Source organism: Salmo trutta, chromosome 17, assembly GCF_901001165.1.
Source record: "Salmo trutta chromosome 17, fSalTru1.1, whole genome shotgun sequence".
NCBI lineage: Eukaryota > Metazoa > Chordata > Actinopteri > Salmoniformes > Salmonidae > Salmo > Salmo trutta.
This window is the reverse complement of record NC_042973.1, coordinates 24561785-24585800: the sequence shown is the minus strand read 5'-3', so window position 1 is coordinate 24585800 and position 24016 is coordinate 24561785. Positions and strand designations below refer to the sequence as shown.

Below are 24016 nucleotides of genomic sequence, written 5' to 3'. Positions count from 1 at the left end.
CAAAAATAAAACAGCAGGAGATATTTCTCAGTATATTTATACGTAAACTATTATGTATTCACACGGCGATAGACCAAGACTGCTGTTTCTTCTAGAGAATAATCTATCCATTTGGCAGTGTGCACACAGCAGCAAAACAGCATGGAATATGATTCCCACTTTACAATGTACTTTTGACAGGATCAAATGGGATTGGATGTACTGAAGGTTTTGGAAACGTACTTTCCTGCCTCGTGAAATCGGGTTACTAGCTTGCACTGAAGTTCCATCAAGGAATAACATTTCACGACTCTACAATAGATATTTTTCTATTGGATTTATAAATGCATTTTTCTGTTTAGGTGGACTTGTAAGGCTTGATATCTTTGAACTTCTTTCTACTGAAACGGATACCTTCCAGAGCAAATATTGAAAAGTGCAGTGCCTATGGAAGGTCTACACCCCCTTGGATTTCTTCACATTTTATTGTGTAACAAAGTGGGATTAAAATAGATGTAAATGTCTACACAAAATACTCTGTAATGTCAAAGTCAAAGATAAATAAAACACTAATACAGTTGAAGTCGGAAGTTTACATACACTTAGGTTGGAGTCATTAAAACTCGTTTTTCAACCACTCCACACATTTCTTGTTAACAAACTATAGTTTTGGCAAGTCGGTTAGGACATCTACTTTGTGCATGACACAAGTAATTTTTCCAACAATTGTTTACAGACAGATTATTTCACTTATAATTCACTGTATCACAATTCCAGTGGGTAAGAAGTTTACATACACTAAGTTGATTGTGCCTTTAAACAGCTTGGAAAATTCCAGAAAATGATGGCATGGCTTTAGAAGCTTCTGATAGGCTAATTGACATCATTTGAGTCAATTGGAGGTGTACCTGTGGATGTTTTTCAAGGCCTACCTTCAAACTCAGTGCCTCTTTGCTTAACATCATAGGAAAATCAAAAGAAATTAGCCAAGGCCTCCGAAAAACAATTGTAGACCTCCATGAATCTGGTTCATCCTTGGGAGCAATTTCCAAACATCTGAAGAAACCACGTTCATCTGTACAAACAACAGTACGCAAGTATAAACACCATGGGACCACGCAGCCTTCATACCGCTCAGGAAGGAGACGTGTTCTGTCTCCTAGAGATGAACATACTTTGGTGCGAAAAGTGCAAATCAATCCCAGAACAACAGCAAAGGACCTTGTGAAGATGCTGGAGGAAACAGGTACAAAAATATCTATATCCACAGTAAAACGAGTCATATATCGACATAACCTGAAAGGCCGCTTAGCAAGGAAGAAGCCACTGCTCCAAAACCGCCATAAAAAAGCCAGACTACGGTTTGCAACTGCACATGGGGACAAAGATCGTACTTTTTGGAGAAATGTCCTCTGGTCTGATGAAACAAAAATAGAACAGTTTGGCCATAATGATCATCTTATGTTTGGAGGAAAAAGGGGGATGCTTGCAAGCCGAAGAACACCATCCCAACCGTGAAGCACGGAGGGAGGAAAATGACATTGATATATTGATGCAACATCTCAAGACATCAGTCAGGAAGTTAAAGCTTGCTCACAAACAGGTCTTCCAAATGGACAATGACCCCAAGCATACTTCCAAAGTTGTGGCAAAATGGCTTAAGGACAACAAAGTCAAGGTATAGGAGTGGCCATCACAATGCCCTGACCTCAATCCTATAGAAAATGTGTGGGCAGAACTGAAAAAGTGTGTGCGAGCAAGGAGGCCTACAAACCTGACTCAGTTACACCAGCTTTGTCAGAAGGAATGGGCCAAAATTTACCCAACTTATTGTGGCAAGCTTGTGGAAGGCTACCCGAAACATTTGACCCAAGTTAAACAATTTAAATGCAATGCTACCAAATAGTAATTGAGTGTATGTAAACTTCTGACCCACTGGGAATGTGATGAAGGGAATAAAAGCTGAAATAAATAATTCTCTCTACTATTATTCTGAAATTTCACATTCTTAAAATAAAGTGGTGATCCTAACTGACCTAAGACAGGGAATTTTTACTTGGATTAAATGTCAGGAATTGTGGAAAAACTGAGTTTAAATGTATTTGGCTAAGGTGTATGTAAACTTCCGACTTCAACTCTATACCTTGATTAGATAAGTATTCACCACCCTTAGCCAATACATGTTATAAACACCTTTGGCAGTGATTACAGCTGTGAGTCTTCTTGGGCAAGTCTCATAAGAGCTTTGCATACCTGTATTGTGCAATATTTGCCCATTATTATTTTCTTCAAGCTCTGTCAAGGTGCTGGGGATCATGGCTAAACAGCAATTTTCAAGTCTTGCCATATATGTTCAAGCGGATTTAAGTCAAAACTGTAACTTGTTTACTCACGAACATTCATTGTCTTTTTGGTAAACAACTCCAGTGTAGATTTGGCTTTGTGTTGTAGCTTATTGTCCTGTTGAAAGGTGAATTCCTCGCCTAGTGTCTGGTGTAATCAGACTGAAGCAGGTTTTCCTCTAGGATATTTCACACAGAGTGAGTCCATATAACTTGTTTTGTGATTTGTTAAGCCACATTTTACTTCTGAACTAGGATTTCCTAAACAAAGGGGGTGAATACTTAAGCAACTACTATATTTTAGTTCTTACATTTTTATTAATTTGAAAAAATGTGTAGATTTTTCTTTTCACTTTGACATTATGGATTATTTTGTTTAGATAAAGACAAAAAAATACAATGAAATCTATTTCAATCCCACATTGTCATGCAACAGAATTGTGAAAAAGTTCAAGGGGGTGTAGAATTTCTATAGACACTATATATGGAAGGTGGATTAGTTCCCATTTGGCCATTTAAAAGCTTATTTTTAATTGTGTTGGATTGTCCATATCACATCCTATAAGACTGTTTCCTGTGGATGTTCCTGTTTGTTAATACAGATGATAAATACAATGTTTTACAGTAAGAAAATGTATTCTAAAAAATACAATTTTTTGTCATGAATATGCATAACCAATTTAAGATTATTCAGTGCTTGACTTGGTATTTTGGTATTTATTAGGATCCCTATTAGCCGATGCAAAAGCATCAGCTACTCTTCCTGGGGTCTACAGGAAACAGGACATAATACATAGTACAGAACATTATTAGTCAAGGACTGAAATACATACATTTAAAATGTCACACATAGCCTACATACATGTATCAGTACATACACACAATATCTAGGTCTATTACATAGTACAGCTCAAATTACAATACACGATATTGTCACAGATTCCCCCAGTACTGCTGCTCATTCCATGCACCAGCTCCGGAGGTCTACGTCACCAGCTTTCTAGGCCTCACTGAACTGGATTCATTACCACCAACACTGGACTGACTTGTCTCATTACGCACACCTGGTTCCCATTCCCCCTGATTAGTATGTTATATATGTGCCCTCTGTTCTCCATTGTCCTTGTTGGTTATTGTTCCCATGTCCGTTGGTCTTGTGATTACCTGTGCTTTGTTGTTTCGGCTTTCGTGCTACGTGTATTGTGCACTTGTTATTTCGGATCTCGTCTCGTGTAGTATTATTACGGGTCTCGGCCTGTGTAATATTTAGATGTTAATACCTCGCTCTTTTGTTTGGGTTACATCCCTGTGTATTTTTTACACGTGTTTGTTTTGGGCTTCGTCCCCATGCCATGTTGTATTTTGGGTGGAGTAATAAAAAAAACGTTTACGTATTCCTGCACCTGTCTCCGATCCTTATACAACATAACAGATATATAAAATGGCTGTGTCTCTTCACAGTCCCCTCTGTGCAGTAAGGTGTTCTTTTATCTGTTTTAATCTAACCTTAAAAGATAATACAAAGAAAAAAGAAACCGCTCTTTTGTATTTTTTTTTTACCCTCTTTGAAATGCAAGAGAGGCCATAATGTATTCCAGCACAGGTGCAATTTAGATTTTGGCCACTATATTTTTTAGTTTTATTTTATTTCATCTTTATTTAACCAGGTAGGACAGTTGAGAACAAGTTCTCATTTACAACTGCGACCTGGCCAAGAAAAAGCAAAGCAGTGAGACAAAAACAACATCACAGAGTTACACATAAACAAACGTACAGTCAATAACACAATAGTATGTATGTGCAAATGTAGAAGAGTATGGAGGTAAGGCAATAAATAGGCCATAGAGGCTAAATAATTATGATGTAGCATTAACACTGGAGTGATAGATGTGCAGATGATGATGTGCAAGTAGAGATGGCAGCAGTGTATGTGCAAAGTTTTAGACTGATCCAATGAACCATTGCGTATCTGTTCAAATGTTATTATCAAGACTGCGCAAATGTGCCTAATTTGTTTATTAATAACTTTTCATGTTCAAAATTGTGCACTCTCCTCAAACAATAGCATGGTATTCTTTCACTGTAATAGCTACTGTAAATTGGACAGTGCAGTTAGATTAACACGAATTGAAGCTTTCTGCCAATATCAGATATGTCTATGTCCTGGGAAATGTTCTTGTTACTTACAGCCTCATGCTAATCGCATTAGCCTACGTTAGCTCAAACGTCACATGGAAGGGACACCGATCCCGAAGAAGTTAAGCAGGTTTTATTGCTAGCTTGAGTTACCTACGGTGGTGGAGTTACATGTAGCCATGGCTCAATTTAATACTGTGCGTTTCCATCCTTTGTTCTGGACCTGGAGACTGTGAAGAGACATCTGGTTGTATGTCTTGTGTTGTCCCGATGAGTGTCTGAACTGTGTGCCAACTGCTTGAACAGACAATTCGGCACCTTCAACACATCAATACCTAGCACAAAGACCAATAGTGATGCAGTCAATCTCTCCTCAACTCTGATCCATTAAAGGGTGTTCTGCTATTCTTGGGTAGCGGAATGGCCTTTGTCTCCCTCCATGTCTGAGGGCACACATCGTCTTCTAGGCTTAAATTTAAGATGTGGAAAACAGGAGTCACAATGTGTTCCACTACAACCTCAGCAATTTACCATCCAGGTTGTCGGTACCAGGTGGTTTGTCCTTATTTATATATAGCAACAATTTTTTCACCTCTCTAAACTACAGTGCTCGTCTTTCAGAATTGTTTCCATTATGCATGAATATGAAGGCTCAACATTTATTGTTTGCATGTCATACCTAAATTTGCTAATTTTGTCAACAAAAAAAGTTATTAAAGGGGTTGGCAATATCAAAGGGTTTTGTTATGAACTATCATTCCTTTTATAATTTATCTTTGTTATATAGAATAATTTCTTCTCCTGCTGTTAATGATAAAGCAAAATCATGTTTTTTGAAATATTTGCCAAAAATATTATAATATTTACATAAGTATTCAAACCCTTTACTTTGTTGAAGCATCTTTGGCAGCTATTACAGCCTCAAGTCTTCTTGGGTATGACGCTACAAGCTTGGCTACAATCTATTTTCAGGTCTCTCCAGAGATGTTCAATCAGGTTCAATTCCGGGCTCAGGCTGGGCCACTCAAGGACATTCAGAGACTTGCGTTGTCTTGGTTGTGTGCTTAGGGTTATTGTCCTGTTGGAAGGTGAACCTTCACTCCAGTCTGAGGTCCTGAGCACTCTGGAGCAGGTTTTCATCAAGGATCTCTCTGTACTTTGCTCCGTTCATCTTTCCCTCAATCCTGACTTTCTCCCAGTCCCTGCCGCTGAAAAACATCCCCACAGCATGACAATGCCACCACCATGCTTCACCTTAGAGATGGTGCCAGATTTCCTCCAGACGTGAGGCTTGACATTCAGGCCAAAGAGTTCAATCTTTGTTTCATCATACCAGAGAGTCTTATTTCTCATGGTCTGAGAGTCCTTTAAGTGCCTTTTGGCAAACTCCAAGTGGGCTGTCATTTGCCTTTTACTGAGGAGTGGCTTCCGTCTGGCCACTCTACCATAAAGGCCTGATTGGTAGAGTGCTGTAGAGATGATTGTCCTTCTGGAAGGTTCTCCCAACTCCACATAGGAACTCTGGAGCTCTGTCATCGGGTTCTTGGTCAATTCCCTGACCAAGGTCCTTCTCCCCCAATTTCTCAGTTTGGCCGGGCGGCCAAGAGTCTTGGTTCAGAAGTTCCCAAGATCTGTGCCTCAACACAAACCGGTCTCGGAGCTCCACAGACAATTCCTTCGACATCATGGCTTGGTTTTTGCTCTGACATACACTGTGAACTGTGGGACCTTGTATAGACATGTGTGTGCCTTTTCAAATCATGTCCATTCAATTGAATTTACAAAGGGTGGACTCCAATCAAGTTGTAGAAACATCTCAAGGATGATCAGTGGAAACAGAATGCACCTGAGCTCAATTTTGAGGCTCATAACAAAGGGTCTGAATATTTATGTAAATAAGTTATTTCTGTTTTTTATTTTTAATACGTTTGCAAAAATTTCTAAAAACCTGTTTTTGCATTGTCATTATGGGGTATTGTGTGTAGATTGAGGAAAAAATGTAATTTAATCAATTTTTCAATAAGGCTGTAACAACAAAATGTGGAAAAAGTCAAGGGGTCTGAATACTTTCCAAATGCACTGAACAAAAATATGTAACCATGTCTAAGATTTTACTGAGTTACAGTTCATATAATCAAATCAGTCAATTAAAATAAATTCATTAGGCCCTAGTCTATAGATTTCACATGACTGGGAATACAGAAATGCATCTGTTGATCACAGATACCTTAAAAAATAGTTTGGGTGTTGATGAGAAAACTAGTCAGTACACGGCATATGAAGACCTCATCTCTACCTATACCTTTAATTTCACAGTAAAGCATCTCAGCACAGAAAGGCTGCAAAGACGGGCCCTGAATTCTATGGAATTTGCACATTGTGAATGAGGAGCACCCAACCTCCCTGCCTCTCGTTGATGAGTCAACAGGTCATGGACACCATGAGGTGCATTTTCTATGCTTAGAAGATGACATAGAATAACCTGGATAGCATTCTACAAGGTGTTCTGAATGTTTCATACACTGGAAATAGAAATGTGCCTTTGATAAAGGCTAGTGCTAGAGTATTGTAGGATACATGTGGTTTTAGCGCTCTTCACTCTCGCCTCCCCTCCTGGGTGTGTGTTTATTGCTTGCAATCCTCATTCACAGGCCCAGCAGGTATGGTGCTGTGTCCAGGCTCCAGATGGTTCAAAGACACAGGTGCTCCTGCTGGCTGGCCAGCTGCAGGTTTTTTAGGCCCAGCTTGATTGATTCTCCTCAGTCTGGGGTGTAGTATATTGGCCAGGCATGGGTCCAAGCATGGGTCGGCCAAGCTCAGTCTGGGGTGTGCACTCACATTTACCACAGTCAAGAGGACCAGGCCTGAGGGGCAGAAGTGTGAGGAGAAGGAGGAGGCGTATTCATTTCTTTGCCTGTGGAAGGCTGGGTGGATGGCTGAATGTTGGCTAGCTGGCTGAGTGGGTGGACGACTGGATGGCTGGCTGGCTTGCTGGCTGGATGGCTGCCTTTAATAAAAAAGAACACATCAAAGTGCAGTTTCATATGTGAAATCAATATTTTTTGGTACATTTTGAAATAGCTGTTTTCACATGTTGATCTTAAATTCACACGTGATATCATATTTTCACATGTATTACATTTAGAGTTCACATTTTAATATCAACTTTTCATGTGAGGAAAATAAAATGTTTTTGATTTCACATGTACACTGTAACGTGAATGTCCTGCAAAACGTTCCCTTGTCCCGCATTTGGTCTTTTAAATGTGGTCACTGTAATTCCACTGGTGGAAACATTGCTACTGCAACATGTTAACACCAGCTTTTCCCATGTGAGGAGAATAACATTATTTCAAACCCACATGTGAATCTGCAATTCCAGTTTCTTAAATGTGAAACTGCATATCCAATTTTCACATGTGAACGTTTTTAACGTGTCCGAAAACCTTTTTTCTGACTAGTTTGTTCACACATGTCTGAAAACCATGTGTTTTTATATGTTACATGTTTGTCATTTCGCAGACTCTCTTATTAAGAGCCTTGCTCAAGAGCACATCAACATATTTTTCACCTACCATAAATTCCGGACCATAAGCTGCAACTTTTTTCCCAGGCTTTGAACCTCGCGGCTTAAACAATGACGCAGCTAATATATGGATTTTTCCCGCTTTCAATTTTTTTTCTTCCAAAAAAACACATTCTGTGACGTGCTCAGCTTTTTGGTTGCATGAAGCTTTCATTAGACCAATGAAATTGCCGAACGGGTTAAGGTCAAACAACTTTTTTGTTTACTGTTTAGATTAAATCGAGCGCTCTCAAACTTCCCATCATTCTGATTACGGTAGTCATTTTGTCACCCTCATCATGGCAAAGACACGGAGAAATGCATATGATGCAGCTTTCAAGTTGAAGGCGATTGATCTGGCTGTTGGAAAAGGAAATAGAGCTGCTGCACGGGAGCTTGGTCTTAATCAGTCGATGATAAGACGTTGGAAACAGCAGCGTGAGGAATTGACTCAGTGCAAAAAGACAACTAAAGCTTACTGCTAATTTTTTTTTTTTGTTACAAGCCGTGTTTCGTTAAAGCCTATTTATTTTTGTTACAAGCCGTGTTTCGTTAAAGCCTATTTATTTTTTTTACAAGCCGTGTTTCGTTAAAGCCTGTGTAAAGTTCATTTGTTTCAATGTACCGGTAGGCACCTGCGGCTTATAGACATGTGCGGCTTATTTATGTTCAAAATAAAAAAAAATTTAATTCAGTGGGTGCGGCTTATATTCAGGTGCGCTTAATAATCCGGAAATTACGGTAGTCAGCCCGGGGATTCAAACAAGCGACCTTTCAGTTACTGGCCCTACACTCTTAACCGCTAGGCTACCTGCCACCCCACTTGTGATTTTCACAGGATTTTTTTGTAAGGGTGGCCAAACACAGAGGGCGATATCTGGGCTGGTCAGTCCAGCAGGGAGGGAGCATAGCATACTCATGACAGGGAGAGAAGAAGAGTGGAGAGCTGGCCATGGCTTAAACAGAGATGTCAAAATGCATGAGGAAGAAAGCCAAACACATGCTGGACACAGAAATAACTTGTCTCTGAGACTTAGAGACCACACATGCACACAGGCATGCACATATAGCTACCCACGTACCTGCCAGCATGCCCGCACATACACAATCTCTATGATCTCTCACACATGGCATACAAACCCACATACAGTCAAGAGTCACGCCAGAGACCAGTTGCTGTCTCCTATCAGCTTTGCTGAGGATTCATATTGACTTATTGATTTCCTCCAAAGCTGACATTTACAGCTGGCTCTGCCAATTGGCTCTGCTCTGCTTCCGGTGCTCATCAATGGAGCCACTCCCTTAATCACACTGCTGCCCTGTCACACCTGCTGGACCACTGCCATAATGGAGCAGCCTAGCCTATCATACAGCAGCATAGAACAAGCCAACCCTACTCGGCAAAATCAAATCAAATTGTATTTGTCACATGCTTCGTAAACAACCGGTGTAGACTAACAGTGAAATGCTTACTTACTGGCTCTTTCCAATGATGCAGAGATACCTATTGGAATGGTATCAAATGGTATCAAATACATCAAACACAGGGTTTCCATGTGATTGATGAGATTCCATTCGCCCTGTTCCAGCCATTACTATGAGTCGCCTCCCCTCAGCAGCCTTCTGTGGTGCAGGGGTGCGAGGTAATTGAGGTACAGTAGATAACTATACATATAACTGGGAATAAAGTTACTAGGCAACAGGATAGATAATAAAACAGTAGCAGCAGCGTATGTGATGAGTAAAAAAATGGTCAATGCAGATAGTCAGCAGTGGGACTGTCACTTTGGAGACCACTCATGAAATGGGACAGACCATCCTAGCTGTCATTAGTGGGGTTACTGTCACACTGGATAGTTAGATCTATCACATCAAATGACATGGTCACACTGTGCAGACCACACATAATGACATGACCAAATAGACCTGGCCACTAGTGAGTTGATTTATCCAAAACAGTTGGACAAAAATACATCTCCTGTTTAACAAGACTACTGTAGACCATAGGAACAGGACATACAATAAGCATAATACTGTAGCTATTTGTTCTGTTGATCCTCGTTCCCTCTTCATGTCTGAAGTAGCATTCCCATCGTCATGTGATCAATGTTAAAGGGTTGGAAAAGCAGGGGGTATAGATTTTTTTATTCCAGGAAAGCATTTCCTTGGTGCACTTAAAGGAATAAAACACACATAAACACTATGCAAATAAGTGTTTATCAATAGGTTGCAGTGTTTACTTTTCCGCTGCAAAAAAATCCATAGGATACAAAGGACCTCTCCCTGCTATTCTGCCAGTGTGGTCCCTGTAATTTTTTTCTTTTTATTTATTACACCTTTATTTAACCAGGTAGGCTAGTTGAGAACAAGTTCTCATTTGCAACTGCGACCTGGCCAAGATAAAGCATAGCAATTCGACACATACAACAACACAGAGTTACACATGGAATAAACAAAACATACAGTCAATAATACAGTAGAACAAAAGAAAACAAAAAGCCTATACACAGTGAGTGCAGATGAGGTAAGCTAAGGCAATAAATAGGCCATGGTGGCGAAGTAATTACAATATAGCAATTAAACACTGGAATGGTAGATGTGCAGAGGATGAATGTGCAAGTAGAGATACTGGGGTGCAAAGGAGCAAGATAAATAAATAAATACAGTATGGGGATGAGGTAGGTAGATAGATGGGCTGTTTACAGATGGGCTATGTACAGGTGCAGTGATCTGTGAGCTGCTCTGACAGCTGGTGCTTAAAGATAGTGAGGGAGATATAAGTTTGATTGTATAGGATATGGCACTGTATCAAGCTAACAGAGACAGCAGTCTCCTCTCTATTCTAGAGATCTGTTTCCCTAGTGTTCTCTGGGACCAGGGTGGGATGCTGTGGAGAGTAGTGTGTGCTCTCATAAAGATTTACTATATCACTTACAATGAGCTGAACTAGTTTGGACCAGAGTGTGGACATTGTTTTCAGTGCCAGCTGCACACTCAGATAGTGGTACTACAGTAGGGGGATGTAACGTACTCAATGAAGGCCTTGTATACAGTAAATGTGATTTTAAGTGTTCTCCCCCTATTTTATGGGCTTGCCCCAACATTTTGAATTTACACCCCCTAGCAAAAACTATGCCCAGGAGTTAACAATGCTGTAGAATACTTTGTTAATATACTGCAGACCTTATATTAGTGCCATAGGGAAATAAATGCATATACTCTTAGAAAAAATGGTGCTATCTACAACCTGAAAGGGTTCTTCGGCTGTCCCCATAGGATAACCCTTTGAAAAACCCTTTTTTGGTTCCATGTAGAACCCTTTCCACTGGCTTCTACCTGGAACAAAAAGGGTTATCATATGGAGACAGCTGAATAACAATTTTTTCTGAGATTGTACAAGACCCAAACATTGGGCTGCTTGATTGTTCCAAGGATCAGACTGAGCCATGGAAACTGCCTTGAGTGAGTGAGTTTCCTCTCTCTACGGTATCCATTTAAGAATTCCGCTGCGTTTTCATTTTGTAGCATTAGTGATGAGTGAATTTGCATGAAATCTGTGCTTGGCCCATGATAAAAATGTCAACTCAGAGAATTGTGGCTGTGTCGTCCTCAGTGGCTCTGCTAATCCTGTCTCAGTGTGAGCGGGCCTTTTATTGATAGAGAGCATCACATGTCACATTAGGCTTATTACCAGCAGGAGTTTATCAGGGCAGAAATGGATGAGGATTGAAGCTCTCCAACTCACCCGCTGCTCCCCCTCCAAAAAATAACAAACACATCTCCTCATCACTTGCTGTTTAAGCCCATTATATGACTATTTCCACTGAGGCTTCTTAAAGCATACAACCAAGGATATCATATTATTACATTATAATACTACATGCTCTCTCTCCATTTCTGTTTTTCTCTCTATTTTATTCCCCTTCTGTCTCTCTCCTTCTTTCAATCTGTCGTATATGTAAAAAGAAAGAAAGACCGTTTCAGTGATGTAGCTTTTAAAAATATTTTGCATGTTGACACCATGTTGTGTTTGTTCACCAAGCTCCTTTGTTGAGCAGATGTGACTAGAGCAGTAATCCTCCCATGTTGTGTTCGGCTGTGTAGAGTCTTGCTGAGCCAATCACACCAAAACAATGCTGTCTTCACACAGACATCAAAAAGCATGATACAGAGGATGAAATGTGAACAAATCAATTAGTATCTCCACTGCTGTAGGCCCAGGGGATGTGTGTGTGGTGACAGATTCAGTGTGTGTGTATGTGTGTGTGTGTGCTCATACGTGTGTATGTTTATCCTCGGTGCTGGGCTGAAGCAGACAGCAGGTGGTTTCCATAGACAGAATGTGAAGCTCCCAAAATGCAGCATGACACCTCCAGATGAAGGAAGGCCTGCAGAATACCCATGTGTCCTGCTTTCTTCCATCTCACTTCAAACACACACACCCACACACACACACACACACACACACACACACACACACACACACACACACACACACACACACACACACACACACACACACACACACACACACACACACGGCTGCACATACACTCTCTCTCAAACTTTTATTTCACACCTGCCTGCCCACTCTTATGTTCATAGGCACTGTGCACCTGCAAACAAAACAAATATTTTACATTCATTATTTTTTTATCCCATTCCCTAAGCCCACAGTACTTCCAAATCCACCCATGCCCACTTGCCCAGACATACTCCGATGCACTGCACACTCAACTAACACATTCATTCATACACACACACACACACACACACACACATACACACACACACACACACACACACACACACTAGAGGCTCATACACACGTTCCAGCATATTTCTCTCGGCATGGTCACTCTGTCATAAAAGACTCCACATTTTCTCTTCATCTTTCAGATTTTAATGTTAATTTAACACAGACCGAGCAGAGGGCCGGGTAGAAAGGCTATTCACCGCAGCAGACGTATAGTGTCTATTATGACCGTTCTGTCTGTCTTTTACTGGAACATCCGTCAAAATGGCGCTGTCTTCCTGCTGCACCTGGCAAATGCTCGGGCGAGCTCATGGTGATACTGCCACTTTCGTCTTTTCCCCTAATGTAGTTTCTGTACTGCTGTTGGAGATGCTCTTACTGTGTTGTCTTACTTCTTATTAAATTGGTCTGATATTGTTGATCCTCTGCCGAGGTGGAGAAACAGTGACAGTCTTGTCGTCAGGCCCTCGTCAAGCCGGCTGGCCCATAAGTGTGACTAACAAGAATTGTATATTTTCTGACAGAGGCCCCCAGATATAATTGAATTAACATTTTGAGACCGGCAGGAAATAGTGAATAATAGCAGATACATGACATATAATGGGCTCTATACCTGAGGCCCTGCCAAACCCATATTATCCTTAGCAGACTGTACACCTCATTTCCATATTACTGCATAGCTAAATGGTTAGCCATGATCCCACAGTCCAGGTATCTAGCCAGCCCAAAATGACAATCAAATGTTTCTGATTGACCCCAACCTCTAATAAGGATTGCTAAACTCATGGTTACCAACCACCAATACCAGACTTACAATCAGACATCAGCATTCTGCAAGAAGTCCTCTGCTGTTTATTCCCCTGTCGTGCAATTACTGGACATCCCCATAGCCACCCTGTGGTATGAGAACTCATGTACCTGTACAGCATAATGATGACCTCTGGAATCCTAAACTAATTTATTAGCATATCTCCTCCCTCTTACATGATAATCAGGCCAATTTATTTACATAAATCACCTTTACGTCATCAAAAAACAGCATCATATCCCATAATTATCACATCTGTTTCCATATCCCTGATCTGATGTTGAGTGAGAAAGAGCATCAGTCAATTTCCCCACCTGGCTGGCTACCTGCGCAGTTGCCATTATCTCTCTCTGTGATCTCTCTTATTCTCTCCTCCAGTCAATCAACCATTACAGTGACGGAAAGAAGCATTCTGACATTTTTGAGCGACGTCTTAATTACATTGAACTTTTGGTTTAACAACAACATAAATGACCCAGTGACTGGAGTAGTGATAAAAATGTCCCTGAAATGGCTGTATTTATTCTAACAGACATTTTCCCCTCTTGTAATAAATTACATTTAAAAGAGGATGTTTTTTGTGTTACACTATAGGTTATGTAATAATTGAAATGCCAATAAAATATCCATATGAGTCACAATATGATGTGTTATCAGGGGTGTTATGATATGTGCACTGTTGATACTTTTCAGACTGTGCAATGAGAGCATTATTGTACTGTTTTGCAGAGGAGCTACCATCAGAAACTGCAAATAATTCTGCACTGTGACGGTTGTCATGGCTGCAGCATGAAACAATGTGAATGGAATAAGTTGGAGGACACCATGTCACTCCAATGGGTGCGTGTGGTGATAATATCACATGACCCATGAATGACCTCTTGTCTGAACAGTGATGAGATGAAGTGACACCTATAGATACAGGATGTAAACTATAGATACAAAAGTATGTGGACACCCTTTCAAATTAGTGGATTTGGTTATTTCAGCCACACCCATTGCTGACAGGTGTATAAAATTGAGCACACAGCCATGCAATCTCCATAGACAAACATTGGCAGTAGAATGACAATGTCTTCTGCTAATGATGTTGATTATCATTAAAGAAGTGCGTCAGAGAAGACAGCAGTTTTCCTGAATTTGAACTTGAGCTTTATCCTTCTCTTCTCTGTTGTCTGTCAGGTTGTCCATATTGGAACCCAGGAGGAGGGGGAGAAGGGATGCGTGCCTGGCTTTCAGGTGAAGGAGTACCAGGTGGAGAACAACAGAGGTTTCCAGAAGGACCATCCTCTCACACAAAGTGAGTGAGAGACCTGATACCATCCTGACATATGGAGGATTAGAGAAAGTCAAGCAGGCGCACAACACTTCAGATACAAATGTATTTAATTACTGTTATCTATCTTTCCTTCTCTGTCTCACTCATGGACACACACATATGCATGCACGGACATACGCGAACACATATTTTCATGCAGACTGTAGCTCTACAGTTGCTCATTGTCTAGCTCCTAGCGTCAGGCAGTTTCCCCTGGGGTTGTAGAAGAGGTGATTCTGTGTGGGCTGGCTGTTGTGTTCCCAACATTCAGTATAATTCATGCAAAATCTTATTAAAAACAGGAAATAGAAGCAATGGTTTCCAAACACAACAACAAAAAATGTTACTGTGCTTATGAATTATTCTCCTTGATTGTGTGATGTTTACAAAACCTTGCTAAGCGATTCTCACCCGCAGGCTGCCGTGAGTTGTGGTCTTTAACTGAGAAACACTCTGCTGTTGAGGGAAAAAAACACATCACACGGACACAGTCATCCCGATTGACACGTTAACTGTTGTGCAGGAATTTGCTCAATATCTCGAGAGGTCTCAATTCTCCTCAGTACCCATAGAGATGTTTTACAGAATGTTAGAATGAAGGGAATTCTTTACAGAAGTCTATTTGATCTCAGAGGAGAGTCAGTGAGTTCATGACCAAGATCATCACCACAGATACAGCAGTTCTATTGAGTCTGTGGTGAGAAGGCCTGGTCATCTTGACAGTGTTTCTATATGGCCTCCACAGAACCCTGTACTGGGAGATCCCTCCCTCTCTTCCTTCAACAGCCCCCGCCTCATTACTGTCACAATTCACTGGTCCTCGGCTCCTTTGGGATCGGCAGTAATGTCTGCCTGCTGGTCTCCATCTCCAGTGGGATTTCTAGCCATGTCTGCTAGATAGCTTCCTACTGCTCAGAGAGATGAGTTATGGTTGCTTGCTTGTGTTCTAGGTCCTCTGAGATTGACAGGGATGTCAACAGGGTACACAGCAGCATGAGTGTGGTGTTTCCTCTCAGCAACAATGAAAGATTGCAATGGTGAGAATGAGTCATTAAAGTGGAAATGACAGCGTTTTAAAAACTTAGCAAATCTGAAACAAACCTAATATCATTCAAAAGTATCAAATTCCCAGTTTATGCTACAAAACCAACTTTATAAGAGGTTTTAAAAGTAGGTTATACTTGACAAATTCCATGACGTAGCGTATGTCATTGTTGGCAGAATAGATGGATGCAGTTCAATGTATGATTAAAATAGATAATTCACAAATACATTTGTTTGCTGCCTCCAGCCATTCAGGATCCACTGTTTCAGTTAAATGACTCAATATTTTGGACAAAAACAGACAAATGTAACAAAGACTGGGAAGGTCAATACAATCAAACCAGCAAGGGCAATGATCACAAGTCAGTCATAACTTGGCTAATAGGCTAGCTTATCTATTTATGTAGCTATTTATTTAGCAAGCTAAAATCACAGAGCCTAATGTTAGCTAGCTAACTAGCTGCTGGGAGGATGTCATTGGACGAATGGGTGAGTGGCCGACTTTTCCCCCCATATCGTTTTCGGTGGCTACAGCTAGAGATGCAGGTGTCATCTGGTTAGCTAGCAAGAAATGTGAATCACTTTGCTAGCTAGCTATGCTGAACTTCAACAACTTATCCACAGTTAGAATATCTCTTAGTTGTGATATGTATTTCAAATCAAATGTTATTTGTCACATGCGCCGAATACAACAAGTGAAACCTTAGTGAAATGCTTATTTAAAAACCCTTAACCAACAATGCCGTTTTAAGAAAATACCCCCCCCCCCCAAAAAAAAGGTAAGAGATAAGAATAACAAATAATTAAAGAGCAGCAGTAAATAACAATAGTGGGGCTATATACAGGGAGTGCCGGTACAGACTCAATGTGCGGGTCACCGGTGTCGAGGTAATATGTACATGTAGGTAGAGTTATTAAAGTGACTATGCATAGATAATAACTGTTCAGGAGTCTTATGGCTTGGGGGTAGAATCTGTTTAGTAGCCTCTTGGACCTAGACTTGGTGCTCCGGTACCGCTTGCCGTGTGGTAGCAGAGAGAACAGTCTATGACTAGGGTGGCTGGAGTCTGACAATTTTTAGGGCCTTCCTCTGACACAACCTGGTATGGAGAGCCTGGATGGCAGGAAACTTGGTTCCAGGGATGTACTGGGCGATACACACTACCATCTGTAGTGCCTTGAGGCTGAGCAGAGGCTGAGCAGTTTCCATACCAGGCAGTGATGCAATCCGTCAGGATGCTCTCAATGGTGTAGATGTGAAACCTTTTGAGTATCTGAGGACCCTTGCCAAATCTTTTCAGTCTTCTGAGGGGGAATAGGTTTTGTCGTGCCCTCTTCATGACTGACTTGGCGTGCTTGGAGCATGTGAGTTTTTGGTGATGTGGACGCCAAGGAACTTGAAGTTCTCAACCTGCTCCACTACAGCCCCGTCGATGAGAATGGTGGCGTGCTCAGTCCTCCTTTTCCTGTAGTCCACAATCATCTCCTTTATCTTGATCACGTTGAGGGAGAGGTTGTTGTCCTTGCACCACACGGACAGGTTTCTGAACTCCTTCCTATAGGCGGTCTCATTGTTGTCGGTGATCAGGCCTACCACTGTTGTGTCATTGGCAAACTTAATGGTGGTGTTGGAGTCGTGCCGTGCAGTCATGAGTGAACAGGGAGTACAGGAGGGGACTGAGCATGCACCCCTGAGGGGCCCCCGTGTTGAGGATCAGCGTCGCAGATGTGTTGTTCCCTACCCTTACCACCTGGGGGCGGCCCGTCAGGAAGTCCAGGATCCAGTTGCAGAGGGAGGTGTTTAGTCCCAGGGTCCTTAGCTTAGTCATGAGTTTTGAGGGCACTATGGTGTTGAACGCTGAGCTGTAGTCAATGAATAGCATTCTCACATAGGTGTTCCTTTTGTTCAGGTGTGAAAGGGCAGTGTGGAGTGCAATAGAGATTGCATCATCTGTGGATCTGTTGGTGCGGCACGCAAATTGGAGTGGGTCTAGGTTTTCTGGGTTAATGGTGTTGATGTGAGCCTTGACCAGCCTTTCAAAGCATTTCATGGCTACAGACGTGAGTGCTACGGATCAGTAGTCATTTAGGCAGGTTACCTTAGTGTTCTTGGGCACAGCAACTATGGTGGTCTGCTTGAAAAATGTTGGTATTACAGACTCAGACAGGGAGAGGTTGAAAATGTCAGTGAAGACACTTGCCAGTTGGTCAGCGCATGCTCGGAGTACACGTCCTTGTGATCCGTCTGGCCCTGCGGCCTTGTGAATGTTGACCTGTTTAAAGGTCTTACATCGGCTGCGGAGAACGTGATCACACAGTCGCCCGGAACAGCTGCTCTTATGCATGTTTATGTGTTACTTGCCTCGAAGTGAGCATATAAGTTATTTAGCTCGTCTGGTAGGCTCGTGTCATTGGGCAGCTCTCGGCTGTGCTTCCCTTTATAGTCTAATAGTTTGCGAGCCCTGCCACATCAAAGGAGCGTCGGAATCGTTGTAGTACGATTCGATCTTAGTCCTGCATTGACGCTTTTCCTGTTTGATGGTTCATTGGAGTGCATAGTAGGATTTCTTATAAGATTCTGGGTTAGATTTCTGCTCCTTGAAAGCGGCAGCTCTACCATTTAGCTCACTGCGAATGTTGACTGTAGTCCATGACTTCTGGTTGGGGTATGTACGTACAGTCACTGTGGGGACGATGTCATTGATGCACTTATTGATGAAGCCAGTGACTGATGTGGTGTACTCCTCAATGCCTTCAGAAGAATCCCGGAACATATTCCAGTCTGTGCTAGCAAAACAGTCCTGTAGTTTAGCATCTGCTTCATCTGACCACTTTTTTATAGACTTTAATTTTTGCTTGTAAGCAAGAATCAGGAGGGTATAATTATGGTCAGATTTGCCAAATGGAGGGTGAGGGATTGCTTTGTACGTGTTTGTGTGGAGTAAAGGTGGTCTAGAGTTTTTTCCCTCTGTCTGGTTGCACATTTAACATGCTGATAAATCTGTTTTACCTCATTTCTAAGTTACCCTGCATTAAAGTCCCCAGCCACTAGGAGCACCGACTCTGGATGAGCATTTTCCTGTTTTCTTACGGCAGTATACAGCTCATTGAGTGCAGTTTTAGTGCCAGCATCGGTCTTTGGTGGTATGTAGACAGCTACAAAAAATACAGATGTAAACTCTCTAGGTAGATAGTGTGGTCTACAGCTTATCATGAGATCTCAGGTGAGCCAAACCTAGAGCCAAACCCTCAAACTCAAACAAATTATCAATGAACCTACCAGGTACCACCCCAAAGCCGTAAACACGGGCACCCTCATAGATATCATCCTAACCAACATGCCCTCTAAATACACCTCTGCTGTTTTCAACCAAGATCTCAGCGATCACTGCCTCATTGCCTGCATTCATAATGGGTCAGTGGTCAAACGACCTCCACTCATCACTGTCAAACGCTCCCTGAAACACTTCAGCGAGCAGGCCTTTCTAATCGACTTGGCCCGGGTATCCTGGAAGGATATTGACCTCATCCCGTCAGTAGAGGATGCCTGGTTAATTTTTTAAAATGCCTTCCTCACCATCTTAAATAAGCATGCCCCATTCAAGAAATTTAGAACCAGGAACAGATATAGCCCTTGGTTCTCTCCAGACCTGACTGCCCTTGACCAACAGAAAAACATCCTGTGGCGTTCTGTGTTGGCATCGAACAGCCCCCGTGATATGCAACTTTTCAGGGAAGTTAGAAACCAATATACACAGGCAGTTAGAAAAGCCAAGGCTAGCTTTTTCAAGCAGAAATTTGCTTCCTGCAACACAAACTCCAAAAAGTTCTGGAACACTGTAAAGTCTATGGAGAATAAGAGCACCTCCAGCTACCCACTGCACTGAGAATAGGAAACTCTGTCACCACTGATAAATCCACTATAATTGATAATTTCAATAAGCATTTTTCTATGGCTGGCCATGCTTTCCACCTGGCTACCCCTACCCCGGTCAACAGCACTGTACCCCCCACAGCAACTCGCCCAAGCATTCCCCATTTCTCCTTCTCCCAAATCCAGTCAGCTGATGTTCTGAAAGAGCTGCAAAATCTGGACCCCTACAAATCAGCCGAGCTAGACAATCTGGACCCTTTCTTTCTAAAATTATCGCCAAAATTGTTGCAACCCCTATTACTAGCCTGTTCAACCTCTCTTTCGTGTTGTCTGAGATTCCCAAAGATTGGAAAGCAGCTGCGGTCATCCCCCTCTTCAAAGGGGGGTCACTCTTGACCCAAACTGCTACAGACCTATATATATCCTACCCTGCCTTTCTAAGGTCTTCGAAAGCCAAGTCAACAAACAGATTACCAAACATTTCGAATCCCACCGCACCTTCTCTGCGATGCAATGTCCTTTCAGAGCTGGTCATGGGTGCACCTCAGCCACGCTCAAGGTCCGAAACGATATCGTAACCTCCATCGATAAGAAACAATACTGTGCAGCCGTATTCATTGACTTGGCCAAGGCTTTCGACTCTGTCAATCACCACATCCTCATCGGCAGACTCAATAGCTTTGGTTTCTCAAATGAATGCCTCACCTGGTTCACCAACTACTTCTCTGATAGAGTTCAATGTGTCAAATCGGATGGCCTGTTATCCGGGCCTTTAGCAGTCTCTATGGGGGTGCCACAGGGTTCAATTCTTGGGCCAACTCTTTTCTCTGTATACATCAATGATGTCGCTCTTGCTGCTGGTGAGTCTCTGATCCACCTCTACGCAGACGACACCATTCTGTATACTTCTGGCCCTTCTTTGGACACTGTGTTAACAACCCTCCAGATGAGCTTCAATGCCATACAACTCTCCTTCCGTGGCCTCCAACTGCTCTTAATTAGAAGTAAAACTAAATGCATGCTCTTCAACCAATCGCTACCTGCACCTGTCCACCCGTCCAGCATCACTACTCTGGACGGTTCTGACTTAGGTATTTGTAGTTTTCCACATATTCTAAGTGTCTGGTTAGACTGTAAACTCTCCTTCCAGACTCACATCAAACATCTCCAATCTAAAGTTAAATCTAGAATTGGCTTCCTATTTCGCAACAAAGCATCCTTCACTCATGCTGCCAAACATACCCTCGTAAAACTGACCATCCTACCGATCCTCGACTTCAGCGATGTCATTTACAAAATAGCCTCCAATACCCTACTCAATAAATTGGATGTAGTCTATCACAATGCCATCCATTTTGTCACCAAAGCCCCATATACTACCCAGCACTGCGACCTGTTCGCTCTCGTTGGCTGGCCCTCGCTTCATACTCGTCGCCAAACCCACTGGCTCCAGGTCATCTACAAGACCCTGCTAGGTAAAGTCCCCCCTTATCTCAGCTCACTGGTCACCATAGCAGCACCCACTCGTAGCATGCGCTCCAGCAGTTATATCTCTCTGGTCACCCCCAAAGCCAATTCCTCCTTTGGCTGCCTCTCCTTCCAGTTCTCTGCTGCCAATTACTGGAACGAACTACAAGAATCTCTGAAACTGGAAACACTTATCTCCCTCACTAGCTTTATGCACCAGCTGTCAGAGCAGCTCACAGATCACTGCAACTGTACATAGCCCATCTATAATTTATCCCAAACAACTACCACTTCCCCTACTGTATTTATTTATTTTGCACCCCATTATTTCTATTTCTACTTAGCACTTTCTTCAACTGCAAATCTACCATTCCAGTGTTTCACTTGCTATATTGTATTTACTTTGCCACCATGGTCTTTTTTTGCCTTTACGTCCCTTATCTCACCTCATTTGCTCACATTGTATATAGACTTATTTTTCTACTGTATTATTGACTATATGTTTGTTTTACTCCATGTGTAACTCTGTGTTGTATGTGTCGAACTGCTTTGCTTTATCTTGGCCAGGTCACAATTGTAAATGAGAAATTGTTCTCAACTTACCTACCTGGTTAAATAAAGGTGAAATCAAATAAATAGAGACTTCCTTAGATATCAGCACCAGCTATTGTTTACAAATATGCATAAGCCCCCGCCCCGTGTCTTACCAGAGGCTACTGTTCTATCCTGCCGATAGTGTATAACCCGCTAGCTGTTTGTTATTAATGTCGTCGTTCAGCCACGACTCTGTGAAACATAAAATATTACAGTTTTTAATGTCCCATTGGTAGGATATACATGCTTTCAGTTCGTCGCATTTATTTTCCAGCATTTGAACATTAGCTTGCAGTACGGAAGGCAAAGACAGATTAGCCACTTATTGCCTGATCCTCACAAGGCACCCTGATCTCCATTTCCTTCTCCAGCGAATGACAGGATGAAGGCCTATTCGGGTGTTTTGAGTATATATTTCCCATCCGACTCATTAAAGAAAAAGTCTTCGTCCAATTCGAGGTGAGTAATTGCAGTTCTGATGTCCAGAAGCACTTTTCAGTCATAAGAGACAGTAGCAGCAACATTATGTACAAAACAAGTTATTAACAACGCGGAAAAAAACAAATAGTTGATTAAGAGCCAATCCGGTGCCATTTTCCACATTTTCATATTTGGAATCGATCAAATGGGCAGGCAGGCAGGCAAGTTCTCATTCAGTTGTCAAAACGTGGGTTGGGACAAGCATGCATTGGCAGGCCAGCAGCAGTAGGACAAGCTCGCTACTATTCCCCATCATTTATCAGTGCAATTTTGGGTAAAAAACAAACAAGCAGACATTGAATATCCCTGGTGTAGTTATTAATTACACTTTGGATGGTGTATCAATACACCCAGTCACTACAAAGATACAGGCGTCCTTCCTAACTCAGTTGCCAGAGAAGAAGGAAACCGCTCAGGGATTTCACCATGAGGCAAATGGTGACTTTAAAACATTTTAATTGCAGTCATAAGAGAAAACTGAGGATGGATCATCAACATGGTAGTTATTCCACAAAACTAAACTGTGAAAAAAGGAAGCCTGTACAGGCCTAAAAGGGCAGACTTGAAATGCATTTAAGGCTTAAGTCCTCTAAAGTTTTACATTTCTAACTCAATATCACAGACACAACTTGCCCTTGCAAAAAATGCATCAACCCCTACAAATATTTACATTTATTATAATCCACACAATAGTTCAAACAAAATGAGCTGTAGTGAGAGAGACTGCATATGCTAAAGCCGATCAGAAAGAATGTCTTTAACCCTGCATTATAGTATAACTTATTTTGAGTGACAGCCATGAATGATGAATGATGCTCAGCTTTATGCTGCCAAATATAGCTTTATACTGAAAAATGGCATTCTAAATGGCCATGTCTTAACAATTAAATGAAATAGCTTCAACAGTAACTTTGCCGTTGGTTTCTTAGTTTGTTCACTTTTTCCCTGAAATCTGGTCCTTCACTCAGCCAGGCAAGCACAAACAGTATTATCGCTTTTTACACTTTACATTAGTGTGACAAAGAATAAATACCGGTAATCAATTAGTAACAAATTAGTCTGGCCTACGTGTGAAAAATCCCCCTCAATTATCGTAAGTGCCTCTGTGTGTCTACAGAGAATGCTGGTTAAGGATATAGTTTTTAATTGAGAAAAAAAAAATCTGCAAATAAACCATATAATAGGTAAGGATTTAAATATCAAAAGTATTTGTTAATCAACATCTTTGTGTTTTCGTTAATAAAGTAATGTTAATTATTTGATATAAAATAAAATACTTTTTCAAAGTTCAGATGTTTATTTCAACTACATTTCGGTGATACTTCCCCACCAGCTCCACAACTGAGGGTAAAATGTTGCTGAGATGATTGATGTACTGTACCAGACAAAAGTTTGGACACACTTACCAGGGTTTTTCTTATTTTTTAAAACTATTTTCTACATTGTAGAATAATAGGGAAGACATCAAAACTATGAAATAACACATATGAAATCATGTAGTAACCAAAAAAGTGTTAAACAAATCAAAAACAAATTATATTTGAGATTCTTCAAAGCAGCCACCCTGCCTTGACAGCTTTGCACACTCTTGGCATTCTCTCAACCAGCTTCATGATGTAGTCACCTGGTATGCATTTCAATTAACACGTGCCT

At 41.5% G+C, this 24016-nt stretch overlaps 1 protein-coding gene across 3 annotated transcripts in view; it reads left to right on the top strand.

Moving 5' to 3' along the window:
- LOC115151918 (cadherin-13) overlaps positions 1-24016 on the top strand; it is a 684830-nt gene that overhangs the window by 149629 nt on the left and 511185 nt on the right. For all 3 annotated transcript variants that reach the window (XM_029696266.1, XM_029696265.1, XM_029696267.1), the window contains exon 2: positions 14769-14886. In XM_029696266.1, coding sequence (XP_029552126.1) covers positions 14769-14886 — 118 coding nt within the window. The remainder of the gene's footprint in view (positions 1-14768; positions 14887-24016) is intronic.